This window comes from Epinephelus lanceolatus, chromosome 22 (genome assembly GCF_041903045.1).
Source record: "Epinephelus lanceolatus isolate andai-2023 chromosome 22, ASM4190304v1, whole genome shotgun sequence".
Taxonomy (NCBI): Eukaryota; Metazoa; Chordata; class Actinopteri; order Perciformes; family Serranidae; genus Epinephelus; species Epinephelus lanceolatus.
In genome coordinates this window covers 5652709-5669159 of record NC_135755.1, presented here as the reverse complement: position 1 = coordinate 5669159, position 16451 = coordinate 5652709, and the positions used below count along the sequence as shown (strand labels likewise).

Here is a 16451-nt window from a genome sequence, read left to right as displayed (position 1 = left end):
ATAATGGCTGAATTTTCATTTTCGGGTGCACTATCCCTTTAAGCACAGGAGAAAATAAAAGTTTCATTGAGCGTACCTGTTTGTTTTTTAAGTATAATCCAGAAAATTATTCTCCTTAAAAGTAACGACTTTGAAAATAGTGCTTTTATTTGTTCAAAATTCTCAACATTAGAAAGTACCAAAATGAAAACAGTAACTGAATCCCCCTCAGTCTGCTGAGGGTTAACGATGCGCACCTGGGGACACTTGTTCGCGTGTTCTAATGTGTGTTCACCAAATGTTAGGAAGGACTCTTGCCTTGCCTCTGGAGAATCTTTCCCTGGAGGGACTCATCCAACCAGGGAAGACTCCCTGATTTTGAGAAACACCCACAGTCAGCCACAGTGAAGAATACAGCCTCCGGAGCGATGAGATTAACTGGGATTTTCAGCACAACCATCTCTAGGGTTTACAGAGGATGGTTCCAAAAAGAGAAAATATCCAGTGAGCCAAAATGCCTTGTTGATGCCAGAGGTCAGAGAAGAATGGCCAGACTGGTTCAAGATGATAGAAAGGCAACAGGAAGTCAAATAAGCACTGATTACAATGTGTACATCTTCTGATGGCTACTTCCAGCAGGATAACACACCATGTCACAAAGCTCACATCATCTCAAACATGACAATGAGTTCACTGTACTCCAATGGCCTCCACAGTCACCAGATCTCAGTCCAACAGAGCACCTTTCTATCTTTCTAATACCTTTTTAATCTGTGACACCAAGAATTAAAAAGGGGGTCCAACCCGGTACTAGCATGGTGTACCTAATAAAGTGGCTGGTGAGTGTAATCCTGAGACATGTACTGTATTATGATGCAATAAAACATGCTACAGATATGACTGCGTCTTTGTGTCAAAATAAGGTGTTAAAACAGGTAAATACAAAATACATATATGGACATCAGATTTACTGCTCTATTTACAGGAAGTAAACACGTTACCTGTATCCCTTATGAGTTAAGAAATCCCACTAAATTGTTAAAGAGCACGTTTATCCTACTACATATCTAAAGAAAAAAACATGATGGCCAGAAGTAGAAATAATTAACGACACCAGAGAAGCTAACGGCACCAGAGAAGCTAACGTGGCTTCTAATCGTCGACAGACTGAATATTTATTGAACAAAGCTGCAGTTATATCATTAATAATGAACTTGTAATGTTTAATGAACAAACCTGCTCTGTGTAACCGAAGCTGAGGGTTGAAAACAACATCCAGTAGTTTCCGTTGACACTTGTTCTCCTCTTTTCATCGACAAAGTTCCTCCTCTTACTCTGCTATCGTTATGAATAAATCATCCATGTTTAGCAGCGTAACTGTAAGAGTTTAACTTAATAATTTAAACAACAGTGTGACCAGGAGAGATCCAAACTGTGACTCGCAGTCGCATTTTGTGACCATGGAGTTCCAATGCAACTGGCAAATACTATAAATACATGAACTGGAGAGGCGTAAGTTTGTTATCAGCTTACAGTGAATAAATCCTGACATTTAAAAGGCGCTGCAGTTTAACCTTCTGCTAACTGCTAACATCTGACAGGAAGCTACAAGTTCACAGCAAAAACATGACTGAGATTATCTGGTCTCTTTCTAATCATCATCACTATCATCAGTCTCAGGTTCAGAAGACTCTCCAGTCTTGTCATCAGTCTCAGGTTGTAAATGTGTGTCTGGATCTGAGTTCCTGGCTGGTTCTGGTCCTCCACAGTCCTCTCCTTCAGCCTCTGTTTCCATCTCTTTTCCCACACACAGAGCAGGTAAATGGTTTTTCTCCTGTGTGAATGCTCATGTGTGTCTTCAGATGAATTTTTTGAGGAAATCTTTACTCTCACTCAGATCAGCTATGTGATTTTTCTCCTGTATGAGTTGTCATGTGTCTTTTCAGATAACCTGTTTGAGAAAATTCTTTCCCACACTCAGGGCAACTAAATGGTCTTTCTCCTGTATGAGTTCTCATGTGTCTCCTCACATCTCCACTTCGAGGAAATCTTTTCCCACACTCAGAGCAGCTAAAAGGTCTTTCTCCAGTATGAGTTCTCATGTGTGTCTTCAGATGACCTGTTCGAGAAAATGCTTTCCTGCACTCAGAGCAGCTAAATGGTCTTTCTCCTGAATGAGTTCTCATGTGTGTCTTCAGATCACCTGACTGGGAAAATCTTTTCCCACACACAGAGCAACTAAATGGTCTTTCTCCTGAATGAGTTCTCATGTGTGCATTCAGAACACATGACTGAGAAAATCTTTTCCCACACTCAGACCAGCTAAATGGTCTTTCTCCAGTATGAGATCTCATGTGTGTCTTCAGATCACCTGACTGAGAAAATCTTTTCCCACACTCAGAGCAGCTAAATGGTCTTTCTCCTGAATGAGTTCTCATGTGTGACTTCAGATCACCTGTTAGAGGAAATGCTTTCCCGCACACAGAGCAGCTAAATGGTCTTTCTCCTGAATGAGTTCTCATGTGTGACTTCAGATGACCTGTTCGAGAAAATGCTTTCCCACACTCAGAGCAGCTAAATGGTCTTTCTCCTGAATGAGTTCTCATGTGTGTCTTCAGATCACCTGACTGAGAAAATCTTTTTCCACACTCAGAGCAGATAAATAGTCTTTCTCCTGAATGAGTTCTCATGTGTGACTTCAGACCACCTGAATGAGAAAATCTTTTCCCACATTCAGAGCAGCTAAATGGTCTTTCTCCTGAATGAGTTCTCATGTGTGCCTTCAGAACACGTGACTGAAAAAATCTTTTCCCACACTCAGAGCAGCTAAATGGTCTTTCTCCAGTATGAGATCTCATGTGTGACTTCAGACCACCTGACTGAGAAAATCTTTTCCCACACTCAGAGCAGCTAAATGGTCTTTCTCCTGAATGAGTTCTCATGTGTGCCTTCAGAACACATGACTGAGAAAATGTTTTCCCACACTCAGAGCAACTAAATGGTCTTTCTCCTGTATGAGTTCTCATGTGTGTCTTCAGACCACCTATCACAGAAAATCCTTTCCCGCAATCAGAGCAACTAAATGGCTTTTCTCCTGTATGAGTTCTCATGTGTCTCCTCACATCTCCATTTCGAGGAAATCTTTTCCCACACTCAGAGCAGCCAAATGGTTTTTCTCCTGTATGAGTTCTCATGTGTGTCTTCAGAGCACGTGCCAGAGAAAATCCTTTCCCACACTCAGAGCAACTAAATGGTCTTTCTCCTGTATGAGTTCTCATGTGTCCCTTCAGAGCATCTGACTTAAAAAATCCTTTCCCGCACTCAGAGCAGGTAAATGGTCTTTCTCCTGTATGAAATCTCATGTGTGTCCTCACATCTCCACTTCTACAAAATCTTTTCCCACACACAGAGCAGCTAAATGGTTTCTCATCAGCACTATATTCCAAGTCACTCACAGGGTCTTCATCATTTCTAAGAGAGTTTAAACTTGACTGAGGTTCTCTGGTCTCTGTCCAATCATCATCATCGTCACTGTCATCAGTTTCAGGTTCAGAAGACTCTCCAGTCTTGTCATCAGTCTCAGGCTGTAAATTTGTATCTGGATCTGAGTTCCTGGCTGGTTCTGGTCCTCCACAGTCCTCTCCATCAGCTCCAGTTTCCATCTGTTCAGTGTGTCTTTGATGAAGCTGTGAGGACTGAGGTTTCTCTTCATCATCTTCACTTTTCACAGGGACAGGAGTGAATGTGAACTCCTGTTCCTCTTTAATGTGTGGAGGCTCTGTGTCCTCCTGGTCCTCTTTAATGTGTGGAGGCTCTGGGTCCTCCTGGTCCTCTTTAATGTGTGGAGGCTCTGGGTCCTCCTGGTCCTCTTTCATGTGTGGAGGCTCTGGGTCCTCCTGGTCCACACTGGAGCTCCACTCCTGCTGCTCAGGGGGAACCTCTTCTTTAACCACCAACAGCTGCTGGACGTCTGCAGGAAACAGGAAACACACAGATGTTACAGAGAAATGTTGTCGTTCATTCACATCACAGCTCAAAAACTCCTTACTGAACTTCTACAGATCTCTGAGCATCAAACAGCTTCACAGTGTTCACTCAGCTGTGTCAGAGTGAGTGAGGCTGAGCTAAGCTTTCATTTTCGCAGCAATCATTAACATCCATTCAGACTTGTCATGTTTGGAGGCCCCAGTGCAGCTCTTCATTTGTTCAGGCTTATGTGAATTATGTGAGAATGACTGTTCATGGGATGCCAGAGTTTGCAGTGAGTCAAGTTTGACAGCTTGCCCATTGAGATCTGTTTCCTCTAACACTGTCCTGGTCCAAACAGCAAACAAAGCATGCATTCACAGGAAGCTACCCCCCCAGGTACTGTGCTCAAACCACTGAAGTACTGCAGAAAGTGTTAAGGCGGAATTAATACTTCTGCGTTGAACCACTGTCCATGTTTGTGAGCTGAAACCATTTCCCTCAGTGGAAACAAAGCTTTAATTTACTTTAATTTCACAGATAAGAAACAAACTGTGAAGAAGAGGAAATCTCTGCTATTCGCTAGGCTAATTTATACAATGTAAAGTGCCATAGACTTGTGCTAAAAACATTAGCATGTTGTAGTTGTTTGGAAAACGTGTTTAGTATAATGGTGCGTTCCAGGCAACCCGTAACTCATGTTTTCACAACCTGTAACCCGTGAAAGTGCACTGGAACGGCAGTTAAACCAGTAACTTCCCACCCATGAACTCGTACAAGATCGATGTACTCCCAGTTACGCTTTCTGACGTCACACAGCCCTCTAAACCAATTACCTTACTCCTCTAAACAACAATGGCAGCCCTATGGATGCGGTGTTGATGCAGGTGATACATGATGAGAAATAGACATAAAATAACCCTAATGTTAACGCATTATTGGCAGACGCTCTAACAGCTGGTTTCCAGTGCAAGAATAATCAATACAAAATACGTTTCCAAACACACAGATAATGTAAAATAAAAAGTATAATAGCATCTGTGACCTTATGCGCCGTTTCTCCTTCTCCGTTTCATTCAAATGAGCAAGGAGCAGGCACCTTTGGCGATAGAAATAATGGGGAAGCACAAACAAACGGTTCGCCATGTTCAACGTTAAACAGGAAGTAACTGGCGTAACTTTCCTGGAACGCTACAAAGTCGTAACTCCTGACTTGAAGTCGTGACTTACGAGTTCAAAAGCCTGCCTGGAACGCACCATGAGACAGTTGTTTTGTCGATGAACCCTGTGAGCTGTAATGGAGACAAATTTTTGTAACGTTACCTTTGTTAAATGTTGCTGTTGCTCCTGGTTTCATATGAGCAGAGGAAATCTCTGCTAACCACTATGCTAATTTAAATTTAAAATTTGTGGAGAAAATGTGTCCAGATAAAGACAAGTGTTTGTCTGTGAATGCTGCGAGTTATAGTGAAGCTGATTTGTGTACTTGTGTTTGAAATTGTTCCTACAAAGCCATGTTCAATGTGTGTTTTAGTTGTTTTGAATCAACTAAACTTTATAGAACTTCACAGAACCCCAACAGAAAATAGCTAACACCAGAGAAGCTAATAGCACCGGAGAAGCTAACGACATCGAAGAAGCCAACAGAACCAGAGAAGCCACTGGCATCAGAGAAACTAGCGGCACCAAAGAAGTTAATGACACCAGAGAAGCTACTGACACAGGGCGTAAAATTAAGAACCGCCTAGTGCCAATGGCGGGTAAAAAATGAGATACGCGTGTAAAACAAAAACAAATACCCGCCGGTGGCCGATGGAAAATTTTGAATTGCAAGTGGGTTTTTTATGTGCTTCGACCATTTCTCCCAGCTGTGTCAGACTATTTTGACCCTTGCGGCTTATTGTATGTGTGCCGGGAACCCATGACATCAGCTACCAGAACTTCTGGCATTCTATGGTGACTTCTGAGCAAGATGTGTGGCGTGAAACCACTGCCAGAAAAAAGGAAAAACGAAGATGAACATGTTGAACTTGTACAAGAGGAACAGACAGTTAAACGGAGTACAAATATCGCACAGCGTTTTATTGAAAAATGGAAACTAGATGAGGCTGCCTAGCCGCGGTCGTGGCTGACCTCCGACCCCACACCAACACGATGAGCTGCAGCCTTTACCGCAAGCACCCCAAAGAAACACAGAGGCCAAATCCCTTTGTTTGAGGGACATGGAACATGAAATTATTAAGGCTGCAGTCTCCTGGTTAACTAGTTGATTATTTTGTCGCTATGCTCTCGTCCGACCAAATTTTCATTAGTCGAACAATAACTATGTTACTTTCATGAGGAGAAAAGTGCTCTATCAGTAGCTTTTCAGGATTAATCCATTATTTCCTGCAGCGGGGGGAGAGGCTAAGTTACCTGTGAAAATGGGGGTGTTTTCAAAATTTATTTTATTTGTGAAGTCACAATTTATTGTGACTTCACAATAAATTTTGAAAAGACCCCCATTTTCACAGGTAACTTAGCCTGTTGTCTCCCCCCCTGCTGCAGGAAATAATGGATTAATCCTGGAAAACTATTGATGGAGCACTTTTCTCCTCATCAAAGTAACACGGCGATTATTCGACTAATGAAAATTTGGTCGGACGAGAGCACAGTGACAAAATAATCAACTAGTCAACCAGGAGACTGCAGCCCTAATAATTTCATGTTCCGTGTCCCTCAAACAAAGGGATTTGGCCTCTGTGTTTCTTTGGGGTGCTTGCGACAAAGGCTGCAGCTCATCGTGTTGGTGTGGGGGTCGGAGGTCAGCCACGACCGCGGCTGGCCAGCCTCATCTAGTTTCCATTCTTCAGTGAAATGCCGTGCGATATTTGTACTCCGTTTAACTGTCTGTTCTTCTTGTACAAGTCCAACATGTTCATCTTAGTTTTTCCTTTTTTCTGACGGTGGCTTCATGCCAGGAATGTGTCGCCACATCTTGCTCAGAAGTTAGCACACATAAAAAACACAAAAAAACCCACTTGCAATTCAAAATTTTCCATCGGCACCGGCGGTAACAAGCCATCAGCTGACTGTCTTATAAAAAAAATATTTTTAAAAAAATACAGGATCGCCACACTTTATACATTGGAAAGCGGAGGCAACAATGAACAACATAGATGAAAAACCTGGCTATTGTTGTTTTGATATCTCTGATCTTTTATTACCAATTTTGTAAAAATAACGTGATCGGCGCCGATATCAATCCAAGGATCGGATCGGGACATCCCTACTTCTCTGGTGTCGTTAGCTTCTCTGGTGCCGTTAGCTTCTCCGGATCCATTAGCTTCTCCTATGTTGTTAGCTATTTTCCGTTGGGGCTCTGTGAGATGCTATAAAGTTTAGTTGATTCAAAACACCTAAAACACACATTAAACATGGCTTAGTAGGAACAATTTCAAACACAATTACACAGCTCAGCTTCACTGTAGCTCACAAAGTACTTGTCTTTATCTGGACACATTGTCCCCACAAATACAATATGCTAATGTTTTTAGCACAAGCCTATGGCGTTTTACATTGTATAAATTAGCCTAGCAAATAGCAGAGATTTCCTCTTCTTCACAGTTTGTTTCTTATCTGTGAAATTAAAGTAAATTAAAGCTTTGTTTCCACTGAGGGAAATGGTTTCAGCTCACAAACATGGACAGTGGTTCAACACAGAAGTATTAATTCCGCCTTAACACCTTCTGCAGTACTTCAGTGGTTTGAGCACAGCACCTGGGGGGGTAGCTACCTGCTAATGCATGCTTTGTTTGCTGTTTGGGCCAGGACAGTGTTAGAGGAAACAGATCTCAATGGGCAAGCTGTCAAACTTGACTCACAGCAAACTCTGGCATCCCATGAACAGTCATTCTCCATGGCAGTGGCTCAGTCCATAGGGACTTGGGTTGGGAACCGGAGGGTCTCCTGTTCGAGTCCCCGTCTGAACCAAATATGGAGCGTGGACTGGTGGCTGGAGAGGTGCCAGGTCGCTAGGCTAATTTATACAGTGTAAAATGCCATAGGCTGGCGCTAATAACGTTAGCATGTTGTATTTGTTTAGAAGGCGTGTTTAGTATAAGACAGTTGTTTTGTCTGTGAATGTTGTGAGTTGTAATGGAGTCAAATCATGTGCCGTTACCTTTGTTACATGTTGCTGTTGTCCCTGGCTTTATATGAGACAAGGGAAAGATCGCTAGACGCTTGGCTAATTAATACAATGTAAAATGCCATAGACTTGTGCTACTAACGTTAGCATGCTGTATTGGTGGGGGAAATGTGTCCAGATAAAGACAAGTGTTTGTCAATTCTGTGATTTATAGTGAAGCCGATTTATATACTTGTGTTAGAAATTGTCTCTATTAAGCCATATTTAATGTGTTTTGAATCAACTAAACTTTACAGCACTTAACACAGTCCTCCACTGCCGACTAGCGTTTTGGAGGTGTAACTGCAGAGTGACACAGACACACTACTGCAGATGTAAAAAATAACATGCAGATTTTTTCCCTCACAACTAATTGATTAGTTGAAGATTGGTCTACTTTAGTCGACCAAGATTTTCTTTGGTTGACTACAGCCCTACAAATTATAAAGTATTAAAGACCACGAGAGGTCTAGATGCCACAGTGATTGCCTGAAAGCCTCTCAACCTATGAACTCAACCCCTCTGGTAAAGTCAGTGACGGTGACCCAACCCAACGAAAAGAAAAATGATGACCATGTTCAGGACCGTTCACACCTTGGGAAAGAAGGGAGGGCCGATGGCGGACTTCAAGTGGCTCTGCAAGTAAGTGTTTTAACTCTTCAGTCACTATAAAATTGGCGGGAACTGTTGAGTTTGAGTTGACGTTAACATCAATAACGCTTTTCGTCGGCTGCTATCATGTAAACTAGTTTTAACTACTGTTCATGTTACCCCTATGAACGCTAAGTTAACTTACTACCACTAAATTGGTAACATTACATTAGTCCTCTAACATTGCCTGAACGACAGATATCGCAGGTGTGTGTGTGTGTGTTTTTAAATCATAGCCAGTAAGCTAACGTCACAGTAGCATATAGTAGCACACAGTGGTACTCCTGTGCTACTGTGTGCTACTGTATGTAATGTTAGTTATGTTTGCTTCCTGGTTTGATAAAACCCCATCATCTGCGATGTTAATTATTCAGGTGACATTAGAGGAGACTGGGTAAAATTGTGTTTTTCCCTTTGTCATTCTAATGTTAATAATGTTCTCCCTTTGGGGATCAAAAAAGTGATTCTTATTCTTATTCTCTTGTCTTTTTAGGCTGGATGAGATGAAAGGCCTGCTAATAGGGAAGACCAGAAACACACTTGAAGAATGGAGCTGTTGGAAGGGAAGAGAACAGATGAATATAAAAAGATGAAAAGAAAGGAGTCAAGAAGTTTATGCTTGATCAAAAATGCAATAAAACTGAGCCTAAAGCTCAATACTGCAGTCAGATTCTCCTTTTCTTTATGTTGGAAAAATGTACACATGATTTTGAAGAAACTTTTAAGTGGTGTTAAAAATAAAATACTGACTTAAAATTCTGCTTTGGTTGAATTTTGCATTTGAAAATGTATTTCAAGATTTACCTCATTATGTTTGACAGTAAAACCTTTATCCTAGCGCCCCAAATGTATCCCGTCTGTATACCTGTGATTAAAGCTTCATACTGGCTCACTCAAAGTAATAGTCGCTTATAATAATGGTGAAAACAATATCGTTGGCCATTCGATATTGTTATCAAAGTTATTATTAACGCATATAAAAATGTTGAAGACACTGGAGATAAAAAAAAATAACTTTGATTACGAGCATGAAAGAGTTACGCAGGAACTGAGTATAAGAGCCTAACTGATTAAAATGTAAGATACTGCAAAAGCAAGTCGACAAAATAAAAAAACAAAAGTGTACTAAAAACATAAAAGCAAGAGAGGCTAAGATACAGAAAAGAAGGGAAGCCAAGAGAGCAAGAGAGAGAGCTGTGCCGAGCTCACTTGTTTTTATCTGGCCAAAGTGGGCAGGTTTGATAAGGCGGCCTCTTTAGTCGTAAATAGGCTTATTATTTTATTTTGGAGGAAACTTAATGTTTTATCATACGAGATTGTATACTTTGATATGTTACGCGCCATGGCAAACGCTCTTCTCATTATGGTCAAAATTGGTTCTTAACATCCAATTAACATTAATACAATTATTATACCGCGTGTATAAGCAGAGTACACATATAAACTGCTTCAAATACACACACACTCTAGATGAACCTATAGTTGCAACATATGATGAAAAAAGGAACAAAATGAAGAAGCACATATTCATGACAACAAGTTGATTAATAAACCCTAAACTATATCTTAATTCTAAATATAATATGGAATTCCTTACGGGAACTCTTCTTCACTCTGCCACAAGATGGCAGTATGGCTCCATGTTAAATGAAGGATTAAACAAAACTAAATTTGCAACTCATTAATCTTTTGTTTAACAGGATTAAAATTAAATACCATTCAGATAACAAAAATGGGTTATGCACATGTACACGTTTAGGATATGGAAAAGAAAACAAAAAGGGAAAAAGGGAAACAAATGTATAATTTCACTTCCAGAGTGTACCAAGTCTTTCAGGCACAGTATGAGATTGCTGCTTGTTCTCGCGATATTTTGGCCGCACTTTGGAAAGCAGAGCTAAATGTGAAACAAACATGGCACCACACATTTACATGTCGTTTTCTATATGTTCTCTGACATTTATCCTAACGGTATGAGGCGGTCTTTGTGGAAAAAAAGCTTGTTTAGTGGACTAACTTTGCACTTGAAGGTTGCCCTTTCACTTACGTTTTAACAGGTCTGATGCTACTATGCGCCCCGGCTGTATCTAGGCTAATGGCTAATATGCTAACTATTATTTTTATGTCACTAGTTACTTGAAACAAATTTAGGACGATAGGAGACAGGTTAAAATAAACCGAAATTTCCCTTTAAGACTTTCCTCTTTGATAAAGTTTATAGTTAGGGCTGGCTCAGACTTGCCCTGTACCAGCCCCTAGTTAGGCTGACTTACGGCCTGTTTGCACCAGATGCATGTTGGTTGCGTCTCCGCTCCAGCACAGCAGCGGAGCCAATAGGATTCAATTCTAGTCAATGTGTGTGTTTCCACCGGCTGCGGCTGTGCTGCGTTCCGGCTCCGTCACAGCTCCGGCACTCCGGAGCCCTCCGCAACAGATACGCAGGACTTCTATTTTTACCGGACGCCGGAGCACAATGCAGCAATTCGGCACAGAGCAGATCGTGCGGGGCAGGAAGTCGTGCACAGAAACACGATAAAACATCCAGTTAATTTTCAAAACAAAATACACAGTGTTCACGCGGATCATATTTCCCTGCACTACACCTTGAAAACAACATAATGGGCAGAGGCAGGCCTGAAGTCAACAGGTCAGAGGTTTTCAGACGTCATTTCACCCCGTTAATACCATGGACAAGGAGATATTAATCACAGCAGTGCACCGAGATGTCTTCCGGCTGAGCTGCACCGCACCGCACCGAGTTGCTGTCCATGTGCTTATTATGTTAATCCCTGTGATGTTTCTTGCACTCTATGTAAAGAAAAGAATGTGCTGTACAAATAAATTTGCTTTGCACTGCATTTCCTTGCCTTTGTCTGACCACAAACATATGTTGGATGTTTTGGTACAAACAGGTTATAATGTTAGGTGAAACTAGACGTTGAGAAATAGGTCTGTATTTGTTACTCTTATTTACAGCAGTTTCAGGAAGTATGGCCAAACAATATTTTTCTATGCTTGAAATTACTTACAACTAAAACACTAATTTAGATGAAGTGTAATGAACATCTTGAGTATCAATATCTAGGAGAAGTGGAGCTGAGGCTTTGTCAAATCCACCTCTGAGGTGGGATCCAAATAATCCTGAAATCTGGTTTTAAATTGATCCAGATCTCTGCCTTCACTTTTGAAATACCCAAATGCAGCCTTTATCTGGATTAAAGGGAGGATTGGATTAATTTACCAGATCTGAATACTGATGCTCAGGATCAGGATCCTCTTGCTCTGTGTTGAAATACCTAGTTTTCAGATCAGATCAGGATTTAATCCAATCCGGCCAGGATAATCCTATCAGATCACTTTGACTTTGGGAGTATTTCTATTTCCTGACACTTCATACTTCTACTCATGAGTCATGACACCTCAGCTGTCAGCTAACAACAGGAAACTGAGGCCATAATTCACACGGGCAGAGAAGCTAACGACACCAGAGAAGCTAACGACACCGGAGGAGCAAACGTAGTATCTGACGTGCCATGTTATGTGCTGACCGGGTCTTTTATGATCAGTTAGGGGCCCAGGTCAAGACTTTATTATGGCCCAGGTCAAGGATTGATAAGCTAGGCTGAAAGGTTGGATTCCATCTAGACTGTCTCTCTGTCACCTGTCACATTCTGTCTCAAAGTTCATAAAAACAACCATCTATATATCTATATATAGACAGGGCAGGTGCAGCTGTTATTCAGAGCAGTTCATGTTGTCTTCGAACCCTCTCTCAGGCAACCCTAGGAGCTTGATTTGATGCTGTACTTCTTGTAATAAACCTTTCTATATACAAGCAAGATGGTCTCCTTCTTCACCTTCACATCATCGCTATTTAATAAACAACACTAACGACACCAGAGGAGCTAACGTGGCTTTAATCGTCGACAGACTGAACATTTATTGAACAAAGCTGCAGTTATATTATTAATAATGAACTTGTAATGTTTAATGAACAAACCTGCTCTGTGTAACCGAAGCTGAGGGTTGAAAACAGCGTCCAGTAGTTTCCGTTGTCGCTCGTTCTCCTCTTTTGATCGACAAAGTTCCTCCTCGTACTCTGCTATCGTTCTTTCAAACAGCCCAAATATCTCTTCAGCAGCCGCAGTTAGTCGCTGCTTCACCAACGATCTCAGCATTTGGACTTTAGACATTTTCACACTTTAACAGTAGTGAGCGTTTAAATACGAACTCTTCCAAGTGTGCTGTTTCAAGCTGAATGTCTAGAGGCGTTTGAGCTCGTGATGTTGCGTGCTGTGCCGATGCTTCCAAGCGTGTAGTCTGGGGCCGTTTTGGTAAGGAACCGGAACCAGGGCGAGTGAGACAGGATCCGGAATTCGATGGATGCGCCTTTCCGTCAAAATAAAAGCACCAAGCTAATAAAAATGCGGTGAAACTTTTAATTTAAAGAATATAATTTACAAGAAAAGCCACAAGCCATTAAGTTAATCAATTTTCTTACAACCCTCATCACCCCAAATCGATGGTGCGCCAGAATTTAAAGTTTTACTTTGGTGAACACTTTTACTTTGGTGAATTTGGTGAATTCCGCATCCGCTCTCTAGACCGGAACCAGAATCCAGACAAAATTCAGAGTGAATAAAAACGGCCCTGGTGACACGAGCAAAGAGCATGGATACCAAGAGGCGAAGCTCCGTTGAGTTTCTGCCAACAGCCACTAGAGGCGCTGCCGCCATTTTGGACTGTTGGGCCCAGACAACATGCAAGATGTCAAGGAGAGAGGAGAAAAAAAGTAAAAGAAAACAGTGTAGTGCAATTAACTGCAACAACTATCAGTGGAACACACCGCACCTGGCCTTCCACCGTTTCCCGAAGGATCCCGACAGGTAAGAACTCCTGAGGTGTAAGTTTTAAAGTGTTTTAATATCCATTTATATATATAAATTTATTTATTAAATATATATAGATATAGATATATATGTATGTGGATATATATATGTATGTACATATATATATATATATATATATACATATATATATATATGTGTATATATATATATATATATATATATATATATATATATATATATATATATATATATACATATATATATGGCCTCTTGGACCATTTATATCAGAACTGATTACTGCTTTAGCATTAAAATATATCATATTAAAATAGCCTATATATTATTATTATTATTATTATTGTTATTACTGTCCCCTTACTGTACAAACTGTAAATAAATCTTTATTCCTGATTATGTGACGTCGCCATTAATGTGTTTCTGGTTAAAATATTGATTTTTTTTTTAAAATTTTTATTTTTTGGTAGATTGGCTTATGGGGTGATTTTGAAGGAGTAATTAAGTTAATCTTCTCATAAGTGGATGTAATATGTAGAGATGCCATCTCGGCCGTTTTTCTTCGTTTTGGTTTTTTTAAAGTCTATATTTTGCTTTATAAAACCGTGAAAAAGCAGCTGTGACCAAGCTATCACGAGCTGAGTAGCATTGTAAGCATAATTAATAGCGATATACTTCAGTTTGTCTGTGTGTTTTTGTATGCAAGCGGGTCTGCTGCGGTCTGCTGACAGTGCAAAATGGCGGCGGTAGGACGAAACCATGGGCGAGTCTGTTGATATGGGGCATTGTATTAAGCTTTGCCTCTTGGTATCCATGCTCTTTGACGCGAGGCTACCAAGCCTGTGTCGAGTAATCCAAGGCTATTCAAGAGAAGGCTGAGACACGGGATCACACATGGGGGGATTGCACATGCGCAGTGTAACTTGAGCTGCGATGCTGGAGGGTGACAGCAGGGGCGCTAGATAAAAAGTGCAGGATCCGCTCAGGTGATCAAGGAGTGCGGTCTGCTTAGACTTTTGGACGGTGGCTGCCTGAAGTTGTCGGAATTGCATCTCTGTCATTTTCACCCACAAGCAGGCCACCAGTGACAGTCCAGTAATAAGCTGTGAAAATGACATGCATGCATATCCCCCTTATTCCGCGGTCTCACATCTACTGAGACTTTCAGGAAGTGCAGACCAGATTTTACTGCGCATGCGCAATCCCCCCATGTTTGACCCCGTGTCTCAGCCTTGAATAGGGTGCATCCCAAGTCTCTTAAATTACTGCTAGTGCTACTGCTAGCCGACTTTGCTAGCTGTTTAGCCCCTCCCACCTAGGAAAAAATGCGAGGAGCTAGTGCTAGGAGCGATGAGCGAGCATTGTCGGTTTAAGAGACATGAGACGGCCTTACTCTGAAGCGTCACGTGAAGCGACGTCAATTCCTGATGACGGCGGCACAACTGGATCTGCTGCCCCCCCCCCCCAGGGTTCTGGACATGAGTAGCTGCACATTTAACAGCCACACATCACAGACAGTCCACTGAATAATGCAACGGGTTGTGAATGAAATAAACTTAATAACAACATGACAGTCTTGCAGGAAATATAATTAATGTTACTCTTTGTAGTCACGTAGGCATGTGAATTACAGCGTTTCATTGCAAAGAATGCATGTAACGGGTACACTTGAGCTGTTTCTCCGCCTTCTCGTTCAAATGAGCCAGATGTAGGGGGCGGGTATTTATACGTCAGAGCCTCAAGCTGAAAAAGACTTCCTGTTAGGAACCTCTCGACCATCCTAGCTCGTAGCTGCTTAAAGCTTGCTGCTAGCTCCTAGTGCTAGCTCCTCGCTGCACAAATAAGAGACTTGGGACGGCCTAGAAGATGGCGGACCTCGAACGACTTCCGGTTCAAGCGAGGACCTAGCAGTAGCACTATAAAAATAAGAGACTTGGGACGCACCCCCAGTCTTGGAGTAATCCAGGAAGTGTTTCCGCGATTGGTGGATCTAGTTTTACATTATATCATATTGTATGAGAATAAATAACTAAATAAATAAACAAATTCAAACAAATAGTAACAATAAATAAATAAACAAACAAAACAGTCAGCAGCTATATTCTATGAAACAAACCAGTGCTAACTAAGAAATCTATTACTCCCCTCTGCATTCCCCACACCTTATCTCCCTTGGTTCCCTGTATCCCTTCCAAATTCCAGTCTCGTCCTGCCTCTCTCACCCTTTGTTGTAACGTAATCTTTTCTTCATTATAAGTACAGTGCATAATTACATGTTCCACATTTTTTAATTTATTACAAATTGCGCAACCCCGCAAATTTACTTTTTCAATAAAAATAAAGTTGCCTTCAAACCAGTGTGATCTAATCTTAATCTTGACAAGACTACTTCCTGTCTTCTATGTCTCCCCTTAATGCTCTGTGCTCTAACTGTGTTTTGTATTCCATAATAAGTTCTGCCCTTACTGTCCTCATCCCACTTGTTACAGCTGGTAAACAATGGAGGAGAAACTGGTGGTAGCTGTTGTTCGATACTCAGAGCTGTACGGCTCGATGATAGACAGCAGGTTGTCAAACTGCCCCTGAGTCATCCTAAAATAATTCTGTAAACATCCATGATAGAGGAGAAGCTCCTGGACCAACTGGTGCTACTCCCCATGATCCAGCCTTTTTTTTAGGGTCTCATGTACCCACACAGATCTCTGTTTATCTGCTGACAGCCTCTCACCCTCAACCAGAGCTACAGACAGTACCCTCTGCCTCAACATTTTTAACAACTAGCCTAAATAAAGGGTAGATTGATTACACTGGAAGGTTAGTGT

The 16451-nt window shown here is 41.4% G+C and overlaps 1 protein-coding gene across 1 annotated transcript in view; it reads right to left on the bottom strand.

Moving 5' to 3' along the window:
* Positions 1-126: 126 nt before the first annotated feature.
* Positions 127-16451, bottom strand: part of LOC117246328 (uncharacterized) — a 35427-nt gene continuing 19102 nt past the window's right edge. Inside the window, 1 exon segment of the mRNA XM_078164747.1 lies at positions 127-4034. Coding sequence (XP_078020873.1) covers positions 1758-4034 — 2277 coding nt within the window. The 3' untranslated portion in view covers positions 127-1757.